General features: G+C 38.4%; 1 protein-coding gene across 2 annotated transcripts in view; it reads right to left on the reverse strand.

The window, feature by feature from the left end:
- RBMS3 (RNA binding motif single stranded interacting protein 3) overlaps window positions 1-23,487 on the reverse strand; it is a 3,568,139-nt gene that overhangs the window by 276,817 nt on the left and 3,267,835 nt on the right. For both annotated transcript variants that reach the window (XM_044066764.1, XM_044066763.1), the window contains exon 8: window positions 21,614-21,660. In XM_044066764.1, the coding sequence (XP_043922699.1) occupies window positions 21,614-21,660 (47 nt within the window). The remainder of the gene's footprint in view (window positions 1-21,613; window positions 21,661-23,487) is intronic.

Consider the following 23,487-nt stretch of genomic DNA (forward strand, 5'->3'; position numbering starts at 1 on the left):
TTGCTTCTTTTTAGGTCTATATGATGAGGGTTCTTAAATATTGCTACAATAGACTCTTATGAAAGCTAAACTATCTGTCTGTTCTCACCATTCTAGCTGCATTCATATGTTGGGTATGCTCATTGTATTTATTGCATTGTTTGTAGCTATTTATGCAACTATGTACATGTGCATGTATGCATGTATGTTTATATGCATGTATGTATGCATTTGCTTATTTATTTATTTATTTATTTATTTGGTGTTAAGCAGCTTAGTAACCCATTTAATCCAATATTCTTAAAGAAAGTGTAAAATGTCAAATGTCAAAAGATAAGCAGTTATAGTGACATTTTAAAATTGAAAAGTTAGGACAAACCCTAGTATTCAAAGAGATTCTCTCCACTCTGCTAATTTTCCCACATGGGTTACTCCTTTAGCAAAATGGATAGAATCTCAATTTCAAAGACAGGGTAAAGCTGCACAGAGAAACACAAGCGCGTGCATGCACACACACAAGCACACACATGCTCGCATGTGCTCATGGCTTTGCTGTACTTACGTGTAGTCACAGTGCAAGCTGTGACTATTCATTTAGTAGTGAAATTATGAACATTGTTAAATTTACTTTTTCCTCCAACAGAAAAAAAAATAACACAGCTGAAAGATTCACTGAATTCAGTATTTGTCTGCTTGATTGCTAGATTATTTCCTTTGCCTTTAACTGAATATATACTTATAATTCTTACTCTGGTTAGTATCATGCCGTAACTTTTAACTGTCCATATTCTACTGTCCTTTTCTACTAAATTTCTACAGTGAAGCAAACTTCTGCTTTTGGGAAGGATCCAGAAAGGCTTATTGCAATGCAAAAACCTTAACTCACAATGTTTCTGCATCACAGTAAGTCTTTCTGATTTGTTCAAGAGCCATCATTTATGGGGTAGAGCACATGACTAATCAGCATTAGTCACTTCACTAAACTGTCGCACTAGTATGCAGTTTCCCCATAGAAACAGCTTTCCCTGCTATGGTTCTTACTTGCAGAAAGCCATCACAAGAAAATGGCAGAGTCTCTAAATTAGAAAGGCTTACTGTGATGCTGAAAGATTTCAATTTAAGACTTTAGCATCTCAGTAAGCCATTCTGAATCCTTCCCAAAGGCAGAAATCTGCCTTACTACCACCATTCTAGAAAAGGCACATACACTGGAGAGAATTAAAAATCACAGCATGACCTAAAACAGAGAAAGAATTGAAAATGCACATACAGTTAGAGGAACGAACAAACATTTAGCAATCAGTCAGACAAATACTGAAACATCAACAAATTTCTAAAATCGCTGGCTTGCATATTTACCTATTATTTTTATTGCTGAGATTGCTAAGGACCTAAGTATATGTCTTAGGTTTATTTGGTGGCTTTGTTTGTGAGGCATTGACAGTGTCTCTCAAAATGATATTCATGCTCCCCACTCCCCAACACATTCTACTTGTCAGCTTTCCTTGGAAGCTACTTGTGTTTATTGAGCATGATGCCACACATAGTAAGCAATGTCTGATTTTATTTAAGGTAAGATAACCATCCTTTCCTCATCTGAAAAGACATTTACAATGAAATATCAATAACAATATATGGTCAAATTAACATTACCTTGCAGAGCTTATTGAGTTTTAATCTAGCACTGCATTTTCCATTTTGGCACAGTGAATGTTTCAGCTATGTGGATCTGTGAAGAAAATTCTGTGTAGAAAAGTCTGACAATGTTAAGCCCAGTCATAACAGGAGCACTGGCTATCTTTACTAGAAGGAAGCCCATACTGAAGAGCTTTTACATACAGCAAATGTTGGCTAACATGAATAGTATGTTAAAGTCTGTGACACAGATCGCCAATTCTAATACAGGACAATATTGTTCCTTACAACCTACCTGTGAGTTACAGAACTGTTCAGTTGTACAGACTGCTTTCTTATAGTTCGTGTTCTGATCTGGTCAGAAAGATTATTTTCTTATTGTTGTGTAGGAAAATTACATACTGTAACTTCTATGTGTATACACAAGCCTGACAGCTCTCCCAGTATAACATTGTATGCTGTGGGAAAGTAACTTAAGACCGTCCTAATAATATGTATGCCAGTGTCATGACAGTGTCTTCTGTGACCTCTAGAGACCCCGCTAGGCATCTTCAGACAAAAACGTTTAGTTTTAAAACAACACAACAGTGTACAATATGACAAGGTGCTCTGACTTTACCCGAAGTTAAGGTGAGCTAATGCAGTCTTCCCTGTGTCTGCTTGTCCCCTTTGTGAATCATGGGAGGTAGTTATCACAAATGTTAAACACGGTATTCACATATTCCCTTCAATGCAGTGCCATTACATAAAAGAAGGTGTTAAAAAGGCAAATACTGCCTTGCAGCATTGCCTCATGTTCACAAATGTATTATTTGTCTCTTAAATGAGACAAGGAGTTTTTGCATCCATCTAGAATAAGGTGTTCATGAAACAATCTCTACATAATAGAATCATAGATAAAACAAATTAATATAAGGGGTTTGAAGGACGGATCATTTGCTAAAAAGAATTGTTAAGAGATGCAAAATAAATAAATTAATTTAAATTAATAAAATCTCATCTAAAAACATTCCCCTCATTTCCTAAAGTGTATATTTTCATAGCAACTTACCAGTTTGGGATCATATTACATTTAATGCTAGGAGATGTAGAAGAGCAACCTATTCACAGATGGTACAAAGTCACTTAAGCTAAGTTTTTCCAAACAGTGTATAATACACACAGCATTTGTTATTGATAAAGGTATATCTATTTAGTTTTGCATTACGCTGTACACTTATCAACAAACTTATCAGAGGAAAGGGCATTTATATTACTGAATTAAAAATACATGAGTTTGTTGCATCAATCACTGCAGACCTAGGTGGTCTGGTCTGTGGTAGCCAAACAAGGAAGAAAGATAGACTACAGAAAGATGGTCTTTTCCTTAGCTTAAAACAGCTGTTCTACTGTTTGCAGAATTAAGAGTGGCCATGCAACACACACTTGAGCTGCTTTGATCAAGGAATGCATGCAGTCAAATGACAACATTATGATGATATGGGCAAGTGCCAGCATAGCCTGCTGGAGTTTTGTAAAGAGTGATATGTTCATTGAATATCAAAATGAGTTATACAAAATGCATGTGCTACAAATGTATTAGAACTGTATATAATTTCTATATCAAACTGATTTGTACAGATGCTTCTGCTGAAAAGATATTTGTGAGGTTTGCTTGAGTTGAAATGTATCAACAGTGCACCCTGCTGAAATGAAAAGAAATGTACATATATTATTTCAACTATATTAAATGTATATGTTTTAATAGAGGACACTGGGACGGCAAAGGTTAACTTTAAGAAAAATAAAAGAAATGTAAATAAGTTGTTAAACCATTAAAATGTCACCCCATGGTGCTGAATAGGGCCAGAGATGGTAGGTCTGGGAAAAAGCCTTTGTTCAATGGCTCAGTAAAAAGAGGGGAGGCCCCAGACACTGCCATAAACATTTAGATGTGTACTGTAGCCTTCTATGATAAATTCCTGTCTCAGCTTCAAAGGGGAATACTGTGAGAACCTAGTATCAGGTGACCAGATGAGGTCATTCTGCCAGCCCTCTTGGAAATTATATTTTAGATATTACAAAGAGAAATCTTAGAGTATTCTGTTTGGGAAGCCTGACTAGAAAGACCCCCACCCACTCATCTTACCTTGCTGTAATAATTAACTTAACTAGGGAACAGTAATTTTTTTAGATCAGTCAGGAATATGGTGAAGCTTAGTTTAGAGAGTGTTTTTCTTTATTTGTATAAGTCTGTCCATCAGTGTTAATTTCAATATTTTCTGTGAAATGAACTCTGTGGATTACTGTAAATATATATATTCAGTATTTTCATGTCCTTTTATTTATTATTAAATATAATTAAAACTTTTTTTGAAGATGATCCTTGTAGGAAGTATCTAACTTTTGAGAGTACTTATATTTATTTGGTAACACAGTGTGGACTACTCCAGAAGGCCTAGCCATCCTGGTGATCAACTACCATTTGTATTATTTTTAATATCACACAGTATAATTAAACATCCTCTTAAGATACTTTTAGTAACTGACCAGTAGAAATGAATCTACCTTATAGTCTGGACAAAGTTGGTAGAGTGGGTAATCTGGGACAGTCTTTCCCACACGTGTGTGTGTGTGTGTGTGTGTGTGTGTGTGTGTGTGTGTGTGTATGTGTGTTTTCTTTGTAGAATCTGCATGTCCTCCCTGTGTCCATGTGGGTTTCCTCTCATGTTACAAAGACATACATTTGGAGCATTTCTCCCCGGTCCTCTGCTGAAAATGGGCTTTATACCAAGTCTGACTTTTCTGGTAAACAAATCTTAAATAAATAAATAAATTGTACTTGATGCAGAGAGGTCTACATCTGGAAATACTGAGTGTATCCATTTGCATTCCAAGACACATCCCTCTCCAGTGTCAGTGGTGAGGATTTAGGCTCATTGATTCTGGCCCAGTGTGGAGACAACACATATTGGTTGCCATCACATATTGGTAGCAGTGGTGGGCATCACAAACGTCAAACTGCACTGAATGAAATGAAGAGTAGATACTAAATGAAAAAGGAGGTGGGACTGAATGAACATGATAGGTCAATCAGCACTGTGAGTAGAACGAGAGGTAAAACCAGACTATGACATTATTTGATTTAGTTATTTATTTATTATGTATGTATGTATGTATGCATTTATTTATTTATTCCTGATGGTAGGCTAGACAACTTAAAATATTAGCCATTTACAAAAGTGAGGGACAGTTAAACTCGGTCTGTTCAGTTCATGTCCGGCCTACAGAGTACTACTAGGCCATGCATGGGACAGGGAAAGAAAATTAAGTGAAAACACCCCTGTCTGCAGTATGATGGGGACTTGGAAGGCCTGTACATCCTTGACAGCCATGATCCCTTACATATATATGCATTGCATCTTGACCAATACAATTTTTAATCAGTAGTAATATATATATATATATATATATATATATATATATATATATATATATATATATATACTTCTCAGAGGTACAGGAAAGCACAGGAAGACTATGGCTGACCAGGTTCACAGATGACTGCAAACTAGGGGCTATAATTGACTCTCCAGTTGACACAGACATCCTCCAAAAGGGTCTCACTGAGACAGATACCTGGTGTCAAAACCATGGCCTCAAGCTAAATGCCAAAAAGCACATAGTCATCCCCTTTGGAAAAAACAAAGTACCCACAAACTACCACATAGGTGGTAGCCCCCCTAAATATGGAAGATGTAATAAGGGATCTGGGGACCCAAGTAAATAGTAACCTCTTCTTTCATAATCACATTGCCAAAGTGGTTAGAAAATCCTTGTATGTGGCCCACCTAATCACAAAAGGGTTTGCATCCAGATCGAAAGAGGTCATTGGGCCCCTCTACGCATCACTCACCAGACCCATCATAGAGTACAATGCCCCAGTTTGGATGTACCTTACAAGACACCTGCAACAACTGGAAAGACTCACCAAGAGGATCACTGGCCTCAAGCAGATGCCCTATGCAGCTCGACTGAAGAAACTCCAGCTGTACTTGGTTGCATACTGCCTACTCAGAGGTGATCTCTGCCTGACATACAAGGCCATGCTCAGCCCAGAATTGATGGATATGCTCCAACTAAAGAAAACCATATCCCCTCGAGCCACACGCTCCAGGGATCTAAACCTCACCACAACAATAAATAGGACGTGCTGGAGGGATAGATTCCTGTCCCAGAGACTTCCCATGCTCTGGAACAAGATTCCAATCTACATTAGGCAGAGCTCCTCGCTAACCCTCTACAAGAGAAACCTTGATGAGTGGATGGAAAACAGAAAGTTTACCCCAGGGATCACTTCATTGGCTCTGCTGGACAGAGGCACAGGGAACTAATCTAAGGGGGTGGCGAAAGCCAACACATTCCAGCTAGGCTTATAAATGCCTTCGGGCAGATAGCCTAGTACCTACCTATGAACCTATATATATATATATATATATATATATATATATATATATATATATATATATATTGATAGATATAAATAGATACAGATATATAGATACATAGATAGACAGATATGGCAGCAGTTCTTGCAGTTCTTTATATCAAAAGCTTCCTATTTTGATATCTAGTAGAGGTGCTAGCCCTTTTCAAAAACATAGTACATTGAATTATGCACTAGTCGTTTCATATTTAGTCGAATGCATATTTTTGTGATTTTTTTTTTTCCTTTGGCCATTGTTGTGCAACAAAGAAGCTCTTACTAGTAAGGGAATGTGAATGCAAAGATCCCACTGTGCGGGTGTGTTAGAATAACATTGTGTTATTGTGTGTGTGTGTGTGTGTGTGTGTGTGTGTGTGTGTGTGTGTGTGTGTGTGTGTGTGTGTGTATGTATGTGTGTGTGTGTGTGTGTGTGTGTGTGTGTGTGTGTGTTTGAGATCAGTACTGATTTTTGGTTTCAGGTTTTCAAGGCGTTGTGCAGCCATTGTTGTTTCTTTAAGGTAGTGCATGTCAGAGAATTTAAGTCTGTATTTCTGACTGCGATCACATACGGAAATACATGTAGCTATCTCTGTAGACACATATACACACACACACACACAGACACACACACACACACACACACATATATATATATATATATATATATATATATATATATATATATATATATATATATATATATATATATATATATATATATATATATATATATATATATATGTATATATATATATATATATATATATATATATATATATATATATATATATATATATATATGTGTGTGTGTGTGTATGTGTATGGGTCCCCTTCAGAAGCTCGAGTTTTCAGAAACTCTAAATTCATATTGTCAAGATGATATGATCGAGTTTCCAAAAATTCGAACTTTTGAATGGAGATCGCGAAACAGTATGGACCAGGGAATTAACCCTTTTCTCCAGTGTAGTGTGATCTTTGAGCTGGTATGTATAAACTGCAATGAGTGTGGGTGGATTGTGGGAGTATAGTGAGGCTTACTCCCCTGCAAAAAATTAAAAAAGGTAGGATTTTGTTGTTGTTTGAAGCTTGAGTTTTCAGAAAATTGATGATATCATCTCAACAATAAAAAATTTGAGTTTCTGAAAACTAGAGTTGCTGACATAGACCCATACACATACATATATATGTATGTGTGTGTATATGTATATATATATATATATATATATATATATATATATATATATATATATATATATGTGTGTGTGTGTGTGTGTGTGTGTGTGTGTGTGTGTACGTACAGCAAATAACCACTAAAAAATATGAAAGGGACACAAAAAAAAAAATACTCCACACACAAAGCAGTTATTCAACTAGCACCTCGACAATAAAGCCTTCCAGGGAATGTAAAAAACACAGCCCCGGACTATTCATACATAATAACCTCAATTAACACATAAATTAATTAATTAATTAATTAATTAATTAATTAATTAATTAATTAAAAAATCTTCTTTTACAAGTTTAAGTTGATTAAGATCATTAGGTACTAATGTATTAAATTAAAGTATAAAAATACTTTTCTTATATTGTAACCTTCTCTTAATCAATAATTTATTACCGATATTAATAAACACCTGTTCTGAAACAGTAACTTTCCAATTAACTATATTTCTTTTTGATGACACTCATAATGAGCTGCTAATAGGCTTTCTCTAAAATTATTACAAATGTTTCTTAAATGCTTCTCTATAGCTGAGGCACTAGAGAAAAAAACTGCTTCATGTTTGGAATATTTTTGTTATGTTCATTTATATATATATATACATCTACTTCAGTAGCTCAAACTTCTACAAGTTCAAACCACATATGGCCGAGACCATATGTTCGAACTCATAAAAGTTTGAACACTGAAATAAAAACACATAAAACAAAAAAACACAAAACTAAATGTCTATAGCTTTGCCCCCTACACCCCCCTTACTTAAATATACCAATTTCGAGATTGCACTACATTGCAGAAATGGGAAATCTTCCCTTTCTGCTCTGTACAGAGATCTCCTTTCAGTCCGATCGAACTTTTACAAGTTCGAACATATGGCCTCTGTCATATGTGGTTCGAACTTGTAAACGTTCGATCGACTGAAGAGGACCCATATATATATATATATATTATGTGTAAGCAGTAATGCACAAGGGGGTTCACATGATACAGAAATATGTATGCAGTAAGGCATGAGGGGGTGTGTTTGGTACACATGTCATAGCATGTCTAGAGTTTTGTGAGGAATGACCCTGACAGGTGAGGGCTTACAGTCCCTGTTTGTGTAGTAATATCCACACTATGTACACCCCTTTTTGTTGGAAACTTCAGTGGCTTTTAGCGCAGTGTCAGTGGCACAGCATGTAACAGCCTCCCCTCTGTTGCAGAAGGGTGTGAGTTCTGTTCCCTCACCAAGCAGATTGATTGTTGATACTGCAGTGTACCTTAAGGGGGTGCTATTATTCAGATGAGCTGTTAAACTGAGGCCCAATGTGCCTGAATCACTGGTAGCTCAGGAGAATGTAAAAACCCTTGGCACCTACTAAAAAGAGAAGAGTATGTTCCCCAATGCCCTGGCCAAATTTTTCCTAGCAGTATCAATGCACATCAGTATCCCCTGAAAAAAGGCCAGTAGCCTACCAGGACTAGCCTGTTCAACAAAGGATAAATAAAATAGCTCCCTGCCCCTAAAAAATGAGCATATGCATTTTTTCCACAGTATGAATTTTACATTTACATCACACTGAATGACATTTGATGACCTTTATTCAACTTTCATAAACATAACTTTGTTATTCAATATTTATTAATTACAACTGAAACACAATATAGCTGATTAAATTCCAACATCCACATCCATGTAATGTTAATCAGGACAGCATGACCTTGCTCATCCTGACCCAGTAAGCAGCTTCCATAACTCCAACTCACTTACTTATGAAGCAGCGGCCCACTACTCGCTTCATTTACCATTTATTGAATTGAACCTCCCACTTATTTTACTTATGAAGCAGCGTCCCATTACTCAATTCCTTTATCACTTATTGAATTAACATTCAACCAAATAAGCAGTGTCCTTAACCCTGCTTGCTTATTTATCGAGTCAGTTTCCTTTCCCAGTTCATTGGAAAGACCATCCGAGACCAGAGGGGGAACAGCAGAGGGCACACCTGTCCCTCTTCTCCACCCACCAGCCTAACAAGGCTGTTACCCCTCTCTCCAATAAATTTTCAACATCCTAACCACTATTAAGTCATTAAGCCAAACATCATTGTGTGTACCCCATCGTCACTAACCAAAATGGATCCACGTCATCACCTCCTAAAGCTCAATCACATAACCAACAAAATAGCCAGTTACCCAAACAACTGAAAAAAAAACACTGATACCTTTCCTATGCTAATGTAACAAACCATAAACTCATAACCCAGCATAACCACTACACATGAATTAAATAATCCATACCTAATGACCAATGGATGCTTCTCAAGAATTCAAAAGACATTACCAGCCACCTGGACAACCAAACCCTATGTCCACTACCACTAAACCTACACAGAAGCGACTGCCTACCCTCATGCCACCTTGCATCCCCATTTTACCACCGAAATGAATGTACTAACCAAATTAAATCACTTTAAAGTCAGCGCAATAACAATCCTGACAGCATACCAACTGTCCATTATAAACATAAAATGTTTTAAGTGGCCATCATGGCATTTAAGCAACTAACCCATAACGGCAGCCTTATATAATAATCGCCCAGGAGCCATCCAGTCATGTTCACCTTTGCTGATCCTCAAAACATTTCCAGAATGACTACCTATAGCCATAACAAATGCCACAGAAAGTATAACCCCTTGAACTCAAATTTGAAGACCAATCATGGCACAAAACCCATCTTACAATAGTCAACGTCTGTCCCTCTACCCAGTCGATCCAAGCCGACCTATTAAACCACTGAAAACCAACCAAATTCACAATAGCACAATACTATGCTCCTGATTATGGTGCTGACTATTAGAAACATCTAACACCTGCATAACTTTAAACACCCCCCCCTAAGTCAGTATCTCCTAAAGCCCTCCTGGCTAAAACCCTAGCCACGACACAAAGAAGCAGAATATGCCAACTTCTCTAATCATGCCTTGTTTAAACCCTCGATCACCCATGTAAACCAAGCACCCTGCTCCTAAAATATACCCAAAATGCCCTCATGCTTACAATGCTTCCAAAAACCCTACCTACAAATTCCCCCTCAAGCATAAATGAAATGGTTCTTGTGGTACTCCCTCTAAGCCCTAACCTAGTATGAGACATTACCAATACCTACCACATCCTATGAACCATATAAGCTTCCTAGCATCAGATCAAATCATGCTCCTTCAACTCACACAGTAACCTGAATAGATAACTGTAAATGTACCCAAAATCTCCACCCAAATCTGACTTGCCTAACTGCATACTTACCATATTAAAATTACCGAAAACCTCATTACCCACCAATCCCCCAAAATCCCCTTAATGCTACCTAAACATCTGCTACACCATGCCCCTAATTTACCTCAAGCTTACCTGTCACAACAGTAATCTCAAACCATACCAACTCTTACTTGTCTAAATGAGCACCTGGAATTGTGTCATTACCTGCAACCTCACAGCCTTCCACTACAAATGTCCAGAATTTCCTACAGCAACATCACCTGTCCAATCCACTTCCTTCAGACCCACCAGCTGATACAAACTGAGTCCTTCACCATCACTGCCAGTAATACTGTACCTCCATCATCTGCAAAAGAAAACAAATTAAGCACCTTGTTGCCATGAAAATTGCAAAGTTTATAGGTGTCAAGTCTAAATACCTCCAGTTATGGAGCTACTAGTCAGATGCCCAAACTCCCATGGTAACAAAATGATTTCCATCTCCAAGAACACTTGGTCAGTAAAGTGCTTTCAAATTCCGACATTCCATACATACAGTTAGAGACAATACCAATTAAAGAGGGGAATCAAAACCCTTACCCTGTGTGTATGCCGCAAACTGATCACTATGCTCACCCCTTACCACCTGCATTAAGCTAGCTGACCAATCTGGGGACTTTGTAGCTAACTTTCATCCATAAAAGGCTTTCTCTAAATCCACAAAGACACAATGCAACTCCTTCTGACATTCTCTGTACTTCTCCATCAACACTCTCAAAGCAAACATTGCATCTGTAGTGCTCTTTCCTGGCATGAAACCATACTGCTGATCACTAATCATCACCTCCCTTCTTAACCTAGCTTCCACTACTCTTTCCCATAACTTCATGCTGTGACTGATCAGTTTAATCCCTCTGTAGTTACTACAGCTCTGCACATCACCCTTATTCTTAAAAATCAGTACCAAAATACTTTTTCTCCATTCCTCAGGCATCCTCTCACTTTCCAAGATTTCATTAAACAATCTAGTTAAAAACTCCATGGCCATTTCACCTAAACACCTCCATGCTTCCATAGGTATGTCATCTGGACCAACAGCCTTTCCGTTCTTCATCCTCTTCATAGCTGTCCTTACTTCCTCCTTGCTAATCCACTGCACTTCATGATTCACTATCCGCACATCATCCAATCTTCTCTCCCTCTCATTCTCTTCATTCATTAGCCCCTCAAAGTACTCTTTCCATCTGCTCAACACACTCTCCTCACTTGTGAGTATGTTTCCCTCATTATCCTTTATCACCCTTACCTGCTGCACATCTTTACTAGCTCGGTCCCTCTATCTAGCCAATCGGTACAGGTCTTTTTCTCCCTCCTTAGTGTCCAACTTTTTATACAACTCATTATACGCCTTATCCTTAGCCTTTGAAACCTCTCTCTTTGCAATGCACCTCACCTCCTTATACTCTTGTCTACTTTCTTCATCTCTCTGACAATCCCACTTCTTCTTCGCCAACCTCTTTCTCTGTATACTCTCCTGTACTTTCTCATTCCACCACCAGGTCTCCTTGTCCTCCTTCCTCTTTCCAGATGTCACACCAAGTACCTTTCTAGCCATCTCTCTTACTAGCTCTGCTGTAGTTACCTAGCTATTCGGTAACTCTTCACTGCCACCCAGTGCCTGTCTTAACTCTTCCCTGAACATCACCTCACAATTACCCTTTTTCAATTTCCACCATTTGATTATTGGTGCTGCCCTCACACTCATCCTCCTCTTCTTGATCACCAATGTCATCCTACAAACCACCATCCTGTGCTGCCTAACTGCACTTTCTCTTGCCACCACTTTACAGTCTCCAATCTCCTTCAGACTGGCTCTTTTACATAAGATATAATCCACCTGTGTGCATCTTCCTCCACTCTTGTATGTCACCCTATGCTCCTCACTCTTGTTAAAATACGTATTCAACACAGCCATGTCCATCCTTTTTAGAAAATCCACTACCATCTGACCTTCTGCATTCCTTTTCTTAACACCATACCTACCCATCACTTCCTCATCCCCTTTATTTCCTTCACCAACATGCCCACTGAAATCTGCTCCAATCACCACTCTCTCACCCTTTGGAACAGTCATCACCACTTCATCCAATTCACTCCAAAATTTTTCTTTCTCATCCTTTGCACACCTAACTTGTGGAGCATATGAGCTAACAACATTCATCATTACACCATCAATTTCCAGCTTCATAAACATCACTCTATCTGACATCCTTTTCACCTCCAAAACACTCTTAGCATACTGTTCCTTCAGGATAATGCCTACCCCATTTCTCCTCCCATCCACACCATGATAAAACAATTTGAACCTGCCTCCAATACACCTAGCCTTGCTCCCCTTCCACCTGGTCTCTTGTGCACACAACACACACATGAACACACTCCTGCAGAAATGATTACACTGTTAAAATTAACCATTTAAAAGCTTCAGGTAGTTTCACCTACATATAACCTCCCCCCCATGCCCAAGTTGCATGCACTTCATTGCCAGATTTGGATAATGCACATTAAATATAAAGATCACTAGTGTCATACCCTAAAATCCAGCCAATTGTAGCACAGTTTAAATAGAAAATATTGATGCGAGCACAAGAAACATTAACAACCTGATAACATAGGTTAATTCAATATGCACAGTCTTTGCAGAAGTAAAAGCCATCCGAATAATTCTGCATTAATGGGAATAAGAATGATTACTAATGCAGAAGATGCTGCTGGCAAAGCAACTTTGCATTTCAGTGCTTGCTGGAAATTATGGCCGCACTCCCCTAGCAGACAGTGCCACAGCAGCCATCTGTTAAACAAAACACACCAGACATATCAAACGTGCACACCTGGGAAGAATAGGAATTCTGGTGTATAACAAGTTAACTAACGTTACCTTTACCCCCCTACCTGATCTCCCACTGCACCCCAAATACCATAAAAGACATCTCTGGCTGACATCTAACATCAAAAGATTGAAACAATCCTAGTTTCATGACTTTCCACCATAAGGGACAAGTCTGGCTAACATCAACGATTGACAGATTGAACAATATTAATTTCATGATCTTAATCATACTTTAACTCAAGAATGCGGTGATTCCATGATGGTACTAGAACCCCAAGGGCTCTTGTAGTCATACTTCAACAGATGAACAAGTACTTGTTCGGAGCACCCATCAACTACACAATTAGCTCCACACCATGCGTGCCCAGACCAACCATTGATCGATGTGCCCCCATAGCCCATAAAACCTTCCATCTCCTCAGAATGGAATGTGATTATACTCAGCTCCACATTATTCCCAATCTCAAATAAGGCCGCTGAACACAGGGCTAGTCATCTGATGTCCTACAACATAAAAAAAAAATGTATAGCTAAATAAAATAAAGAAGTCCAAGATCTAGCAATGTTTCTAACATCTGTACAGTTGAGAGGTATGTCATGACCCTACAGCCACTCCGGAACACACACTACATGCAACAATCAAAAAGATGGTCAAATAGGTTTGCTCCAGCATACTTACTATAGGACATGAAGATTGACATTCAGATGTCTGTTATCGCCTACCATAACTAGCTTCCATAACCTGAACATTATGGACACAGATTCAGGAAAGTCATTACAACTAATTATAGCAACATTACCTCTCACTACTCACCCCCCTAATGTTCTGCCTCAGCACACATTTGCAAACAACAATTGTTCCGAGTGCCTCATAGCCTGTGAAACCCTCTATCTCCCCAGAAAACCATAAACAAACCAGTTCTTTTCATAAAAACTACCTTGCCCTTTTAAATATAAACCCAAATCTCTAAAATGTTTTTTTTTAATAACATACTTATGAAGCATGATCTTCACTAAAAAGGGTCTTTTTCCAGTATAGTTTAACAGTCAGCAAAATGTAGCAGATTAATAAATAAAACGTAATCTGCTCAGACTTAAAGTAAGCCTTACATGTGGCATCACAGTATTACATACACTCCACAAGCAAAGCACAAATAGCAACGTTCTCCAATATGTCTACTTTTACAGGCCCAACACAATACTGGATCTGACTCATGAATTTTCTGTAGAGCATGCAACCTTAACGTCACCGGCATGTCACTTTGTCCAACTCCAGACTTTAATAACTAACTGCTGATTAGCCAAACCACAACTTTAATAACACTGTCAACACTGTTAGGTAAAATCTGGCCACTCCACAAAATCAGCACAATCAAATGGTGTAGACACCGAATATGCCCACAGCCCATGAAAAAGAAACTACAGTGTTTCAACACTGGAAACACAATCCGAGTGCTGCAACAGTCTCAGGACCCCAAGCCCAAACTCCGATTCCCAAACAGACCCCTAATTGCAGCTGTCACCTACCAAATATGCAAGTTGAAATGAAGACACCCCCCCATGTAATATGCCTATTTTATTTTTATTTTAATACATTGCACCATGCCATTGGTGGCAATAACCTTTTCCTCGCATAACCCGGCTACTGTAAACTAAGAATATTTTTACAATTTCCCCTCTAGCTGTAAGCGACTACAGCCACAAACAAGAAGAACAACCTGAGCTAGGGCAAGTGCCTCTGGGAGCACAAATCTGTCCAGCTGAGAAACATGTTGCCCGTACTTCCACAAAACTACTCCTACTGGTCAGCACTACTTAATGCACACACCAGGCACTGTTATTCCTGATTGCCTAACAGCCCACGAAACCCTTGCAGCATCTGGCATCCAAATCTATTCAAAACCGCTCAATTACTATGCCGACATGCATAACCCTGTTTGCAGCCTTCCAGTCATTCAGGAGAAACAAAATTGCAAAATCCTCCCACCATCCCGTGAAAAGAAACCCTTGCAGCATCATTAATTACCTCGCAATGTTAACATGAGCTTATTTTATCAATAACTTGAAATAGTTATCACATAAAGACATAAAAGGATCATCACCTTAATGCTACCATCCCTCTCGCAACACACCACCAACAACAGTACATGCACCTGACATAGAAGCTCCCTGTCTACCTAAATAAACTCACTACTATGTCACTTAAATCACCAGGACAACAAGACCAGAAGAAGGGAGGGAAAAAAAACATTTAAGTAATCTACAGGCAAACCCAGTTCATCCAATCCCTGCACCCACTGACTAAAAGCACTCCAAGGCCTGCACCCACCGACTAAAAGCAGTCCAAGGCCTGCCTGTACCAGAGTACCTACAGGTTGTCACGGATGTGTGACTTGCAGTAACAAGTTCACCGCAAAATGTGATTCCTTACCCAGTTACACTTGCATAAACCTTTTAAGCTCCTCCCTACCCATACCTCATTTCCTCCCAATCATCCCTCCCTCCCCATTTAACCCTTTTCTCCCCCTACCCTCTTTACTCCTACTAATATATTTATCTGACCCCACTCTGAAGATGTCCCTGGACAAATTGGTTTGTTACCAAACCTCATTTACATATGGTAACTATTTGGTTTTGTAACGTATTTTACTATAAAACAGTTCCCACCTTGCATTTTAAATAAATGATTGTGCAGCAAAAACATATTTTTTTAACTGTGTAGAAATATGGCATGAAATTTTCAGGCTAGTCATTTTAGGGAATAATTTTTCAAACTGTTAAGTGCTATTGCATAATCCAATTTACAAACAGGCTTTAGTACTATACAACCTCAGTTGTGGTTTGGTAGTTGAATGAGTCCAGATGACTGGAACTGCGTTTGTTACAGTTTATCGCAAGTTTGTATACTGCTTTCTGAGTAGCCCAGCCTCAAATATTATCATGAGTAACCATGCTAGTGGCAAGTATATGAATGGAAAGAGACATATAAAAGCAGCATTGCCCCGTGTTATTGCTCTCTGCGATCATAAGATATACACAACAAAGAAAACAAAGAGGCCATGCATACCTTGCAAATAATAACATTTAAGTTCTACCACCTTATACAAGGAGGGTGATGCCTGTAAATCTTGGTGTAATTTTAAGGGTGCTCTTCCAACTGCCTAAGCGACATCTGAAAAATAATATGGAATCACATTGCTTGAAATGCTGATGGAGACATAGGTAATGATCCTGTCTCTCCATCTCCTTTTCTTTATTTCTCAATGAAGGTTTACATTTCTGATTCTAGTGGTGGCTGCACAGTATGACTTGTTGAAGAGATCCAGAATAACTGGATTCCTATGGGTTCAGTAAGCAAGGCACAGGTATCCCACTTAGAAGACTGTACAACACTGAGTATGGTGTCAAACACTCTATCTCTCCTAGTAGCCAAAGGGAACATCTGTGTTTTAAATGCATTTGCCAAATGCATGCCAATGTGTACATTTTATCCAATAATTCATCTGATTAGAGAAGAGTACAGAGGAACAAATATTTCCTTGGTTTAAGAAGAAATGTCCTTGGCAATTAGTTGTGAAATATGGAAGGATTTCCTAACTATGGTCATCATCTGATGGTCAAAAGGCAGAGAGCTAACAACTCATAAACCCAGATCTCGTATATTGATTCAGATTATAAATCAGTGCTCTTAATACAGTAGGATGGAGGGTGTTTCTCCTTTATAAAGGGGGTGATGTCATGTTTCTTGGCATTTAACATAAGCTGGTTTCCAGTGCACCAGGAAATGACTGTGATTAGTTCATTTTGGTAATTATACACTATGTATCTAAAGGGGCTTAACAACCACTCCCATGTTGTACTTATCAGCAAACCTTGTTAACCAGAGATCAGTGTCATCCATTTGGATGCTTGAAAAATAGATCCCAAACAGAAGGGGACCCAAAGCAGATCTCTGCTGGACACCACTGGTCATCCTCTTTCTGCTTGAGGAGGCATCAGCCTCTCAGTCAATATGCATTCTCACTTAAACCAATTGGTTATGCTTTTTACCATGTAAGGATTTACATTTACAGCCATCAACTTAATAAGTAATACCTTCATATGGTACAATATGACATGTCTTTTCTAGATCAAAATAGACAGCATGGATGTTGTAAACACTGTCAACAGCCTGTAAAACTTTCTCAAAGAAGTTGTTAAGATTCAGTGGGCAGGAAATACTCTTTACCAAGATTAACTGCAGTGGGTCTAACCTAGGTTACTTATGTCATGATTTATTATGTTTGTGATGTTGCACTCCATGGCTTTACAAAGATTTATAAGGCTGACAGGTCTATCATTCAGAGACTCTCTGGTGGGTCAAGCATTATGGAGGGGCATTAGTAAAGCAGTGTGCCAGGATTCAGGGGCATATTCAGTAGGCAGGCTTAGGTTTAACAGTTTGAGGAGAATATCAACATGTTTATGTTTAAAACTATTGGACAACTCAGTCTGCTGTCTAGACAAGTGGAGGAAGTATTATTGGTCTTTGTGAGAACTTTAAGAACATGTTCCCTAGTGATACCAGTGGTCGAGAGACTTAGCAATGGTTTGAGACTGAATGATAGTTCCAGTGTGCAAAAGGTTGATGCAATCTTGCTAGCTAGTATATTTTCAATTACTTTTGGGTTTGAGTAGGAAGGTCCATTATGGAGAAAGTTAGCTCAGAATTGAGAGTGATTTCTTAGTTTTCTGACATTACTGAAGAAGGACTCGTAATTATTTTTTTTCAGTTGCTAGTTTTAATTCATGTGATACTTTATGCCACTCTAGTGGCATAGAGGGATAAATCCCTTTCTGCAGCCCAGGTGACTTGGGTTAGATTAGTGACTCAGGTGTCTGAGGTAGCAGCAGGGAGGGATAGGCATTTCCATTCCTGGTGAGTAGGTGGTTCTGCTGGTTCCTCCTGTGATGATCCTGGGTGGAGACTGAGGAAATCCCACTAGGAGGCATGTGACAAAGGGGAAATATGGTGAGGACAAGGCTGAGCTTCTGCTGCTGCTGATGTGATGAGGTAATATTCCTCATCTCCTCATTGCATGCCCGAACCGTGGGCTTGCATATCCCTCAGACATAACACAGGGACCAAAGGGAGGGGGAAATAATAGGGGTAACAGGGGTAGTCCATAAAATGGAACTTCTCAAAGTGGAGGTGAACAGCTAGACCCCCCAAGATGCCTTCAAAGTTCTGCATCAGTCCCAGGCTTATGGATTTAGTCTAGAGGGTTAAAGAAGTAGATAGGTGGCCCAGTGATAGATGTGGGCACTGAGTAGGGAGCCATAGGATGGTGCAGGAAAGAGAGAGAGGGAGAAAGTCCTCCAAAAATCATGTCATGCTTAAGTGGACTTTATAGCTTCCTTCAGTTTCTTATTGTAGTTTCTAATGTTATTTTTATGTTGTGGGTTTCTAGCCCTACAATGCAGTTTAAGTAGTTTCTTCACTGCAAGATAATATATACATATATATATATATATATATATATATATATATATATATATATATATATATATATATATATATATATTTATATTTATATATATATATCTATATAGATATATATATAGATATATCTATATATGGGCATAAAATGATTTGTATAACTGTCTGTATAACTAGTATCATAGAGTTGTCATCAGTAAATGTAGTGATTTAATCATACACTTGTATGACTTTGGCCTTTGAAACCAAGGGAGTAGAAGTTTTAAGAAGAAGTGAGCAAATAGGGTCCATGGCTGTGAATGAGTACTATGTCAAGAATGTTTACACTTTCTGTCAGCTTGACAAGCTGATCTACAGAATTTTTTTCTACACAGACCAGGAATCACTGAGCATACTCAACTTTGGAAGTGTAGATGCAGCTATATCTTGCATGAATGGCAGGGATTTATCATGGAAATCTGGATCCAAGGATGGGGATCAATAGAAGGCTATGAGCTGGATGTTGTGTTTCCCTCTAGTGAGCTGCAGTTTAATAAGCTCAAATGGTGGGGGTGGAGGCTGGATGGGGCAGGCTTTGGGTGGGGGAGGCTCTGGTTATCTTATTTGAAGGGATATCTTTACTAGCACTGACACGCCACCACAATTACCAGTGGGTCAGAAAGTATGGTAGGCATTAAATAAAGGCACAGAAGGGGTGCTTTCAAATGATTTGAAAAATGTCTTCATAACAGCTCATGTACAGATTCATTCTTGCATGTTATTGAGTACAGCCACCTTGTTATCATCCAGTTTGGAATTTGAGGTGCTTATCAAGTTATAATGTTAATTAGATGAACTTTGTCTAAAACAGGCAGCAACAGCATTGGTCAGTATGTGGAAACCCTTCCCTAAAAGATGCGGATCATCTTTTCCAAATAATATTTCCCTGGGATGACATACATTGTATGTCTGGAATGACACCAGCAAATTATCATACTCTTGAACCCAACTGTATTTTCTTTGTATCTAGGCATTGTTCTGGATGAAGAATGGATTCCATTTGGAACTAGTGTCTTACCATAGGATGAAACATTCGTGGTAATTTCCAACATATCCTTCTGTATCGACTTGAGGCATTTGTGTGACAGACTGGTCAGTTAACCCCACATGCACTTGTTGTAGTCACACTTGCAGGAGGAGAGAATGCTGAGTGCCCTAGTTATGCCTACTATCTTGGCTCCTGAGAAACAGCTGTCACCTTGTCCTTGGCCTGCCCAATGATTGCAGAATCTGTGTGCCTAACAACTGAGTCACCAGTAAGTATGACATTTCCAGTAAATGAGTTATGCCTGCCGACCTTGTGAGTGGTTTGCTGCTGGAGACATATTGATGTTGGTGCTGATGTAGAGGCAGGTGGTGTAGGAGTAACAGGTTTAAACTGATGCCCAGTTTTAAGAGTTCTGGGAGCTTGGCTACAGACTTTTTAACAGCATCAGAATACAACAGTTTTGTATTTTTACTGTACTGATGTACTTTCAATGGGATGGGTTGTAACAGTGCAATGTTCATTGCAAGTAGTGGGCTGTGAGAAGGATGCCTCAAACTTGTCTAAGTATTGTACCTCTCATAGATGGCATCTGCATTAAGTAATAACTCAGTACAAGTAAGCATGACACGATTTTTTCACACTGCCTTAGGATACCAAGTGGTAAAAGCTTACAATGGAAGTAAAGCAAGTTTGCTGTCTCTCCATAATGCTCAGTGCTGATATTTGAAAAGGACTCTGTTAGGAGTGAAAGGGAATTTGGAGGTGTTTATACCAGGGTGAATAATGGAGGGCATTTGGGGAATAGTAACATTGATGTCATGAAGTTACCTGGATAGTAATGTTTAAGAGCTGGTAAACTAGACTGTTTTGCTCACAACCATACAATTTTCTATAACCAGTAATGGCTATAGGCAGCTGAGCGTAGCTCAGTGCAGTTTCTTTTGGCTCAGAGAGCACTGGTACCTGTCACCATATGCATGGAAGAAATGTAAAAGTAGCACTGACATTGAGGAAACACTGAGTTGCATGTACTATCCCCTAATCAGCTATTCCTATGGCAGTGGTGTGCTCAGTATAAAGCAAGCAAGAGCAAAACATGTCCAATAAAAATGTATAAATTCAAGCCGACAGTGCTCAGCCACCTAGATGCAGCAACTATTAAATCACTGCCACAGAACAACTAATGCCATCCACAAGACAGCTACCACGCTAGGCCAAAAAAGTCTATTATTCAATAATTAATTTAGAAGATTAAGTGCAAATCATATAAAGGACAGTTTAAAATCAGCAAAATAGCAAACAGAATTTATCTGCATAAGAAAATGCAAAAAAAAAAAAAGTAATAAACTTTACTAGGTTTTTGTGAAGTCCAGAAACACTGTTAAACTTTTCATTGAGTACAAGTGATCAGTTGCATAGTAACTCTGATATTAACAGTTTTCCCTCCTTCCAGGTTCAGAATATATGTATCTTTGCTGCTGTAATTATTCTGCGTACATCACACTGTACAACTAAATGAAGTAGGAAAAACTTGAAGTCCCAAAACATTAATCTTTCTTTGCAACAAATCACCATTGTAGGCTACTTTCTCATTTAAGTGATTTAAGAAGCAGCATATAAATCAGTAAATATAAGCATATAAATAAATATATATATATATATATATATATACTTACCCATTCTGTATGCCAGCTGTAGGGTCATAGGTCAAAGCAATGCCGGTCTACATGAAAAAAATGAAAAGCAGAAGAATGCTCAGTTATTATAAACATCAGTACTGGCATTTCAAATACTTGATAAAGGTACTTTCATTTTCTCTTATTTTTTCATCTTTTTTTCTATTTCATGTAGTTGGTTGAAAAAAACAAAATGTAACTACTAAATAATCGAGAAAATACAAACATGAGGTAAGAACTAGGAAGCTGCTAGTTATATATTAAAAGAAAATAAATGGCTTCTTATGTAATGAGTTGTTCTGTGCTTGCAGTTAAAATTGCAGAAATGACTCTAGTCAACATTCATAAAGTGAAACACTCGTTACTGAGCATGCTATAAACATACAGCTCTGCAAAAGATAATTTTAATCAAACACTTATCCAGCATGTAGAAATATACTCACACACACTCATATGTGCTCATACACACACACATGTATGCACACAAACATAAACAAAAGACCACACACATACATGAGTGTGTGCATACCAAAACGCTTGCACACACACACACACACACACACACACACACACACACACACACACACACACACACACACACACACACACATATCTGTGCTTGTGTGAGCCATGTGTACGTATGCAAATATAACCAAAGAATCATGGAATTGAACATAATTACTGCACTTTTACCACTTAGTACCATTCACACCCCTTCTGACTCAGTTTGTTCAAATATATGTCATATAAACCTTACATATATTGTAACATTTAAGTAAATATATTAGGCAAAGCAAGTCACAAGTAGCAATTTATAAGTTTTTTTTTTTTTTTTTTTTTTAGAACTCAGTTTTGGGCACACAATTGACATCTTAAAGTTTGTATCCTTGTCCAGACAGACTCACTTTGGCTATTCTGGAGGTCATGGTTCTAGTAATCTACCAGTCTGAAATCTTTCAGATTATAAAGGCCTCAGCAATGACCACTGTCTTCCTTACCACACTTAAGTATGTTTTAATGACCTACTAATTCAGTATCATCTCTGCCCACTCTCTACCTTACTGTTCATTGGTAAGGTTATCGACAGTATACAGCTCCATTCCTTGGTAAATTAATATGATCTTCTTGATCTATTTCGGTCTAGAATTCAAACTCTCTATAGCACTGAGTCTGCCTCATGACAGTGGCCAATCATCCTCTGATGGTTAGAGATCAGCATTTCTGTTCTCCTTAGCTGCCCTCTGATCTTGGCATTATTAATTACATTGGACAGGATCATGTTGAATCAGTTATGCGCCTTTTGTCCTACAATCTCTTCACACACTAGATTGGGTTGACTCATCACTGAGGGAAATTTCAGATGTAACTGGGAGTACTTGGGAGTGCTATCACTTCTCACTCTATCTTGTGGAATATGTTTTGCTGCAAGTTTCCATCTTGGGTCCATAGCTGATCAATGTGTTTATGCTGATATTGGGTGACATTTTTATAATGAGAAGTTTGAAGAATCATAATTCTTTTCCTAATACCAAGATGTACCTCTCTTTGCCTCATGCATTTCTGGTAGATGTAAATTTACTAGAGGGAAATTTGGGTTGTAGCCCTCACTAATTGAAGCATGATCATCTGAATCTCACCACTGAGAAGACAGAGGACTTGTTGATTTTGTGTAATTTTTGAAGGAGACAGGTCAGAGTTCATGACTGCTCCTTGAGGACTGGCTGACATTTTGTGACTATATGTCAGTCTTTATTAAGTTATCTTGCTTTCACCAAGGAAATGTCAGTCAACATCATATTCTGCATGAAGACATTACTTTGCTTTTTGTCCTCTCATTTGGGTTATAGTTATGATGTTTATCTACCCTGATGATT

Source organism: Protopterus annectens, chromosome 3.part1 (genome assembly GCF_019279795.1).
Source record: "Protopterus annectens isolate FY-2018-M chromosome 3.part1, PAN1.0, whole genome shotgun sequence".
Taxonomy (NCBI): domain Eukaryota; kingdom Metazoa; phylum Chordata; order Ceratodontiformes; family Protopteridae; genus Protopterus; species Protopterus annectens.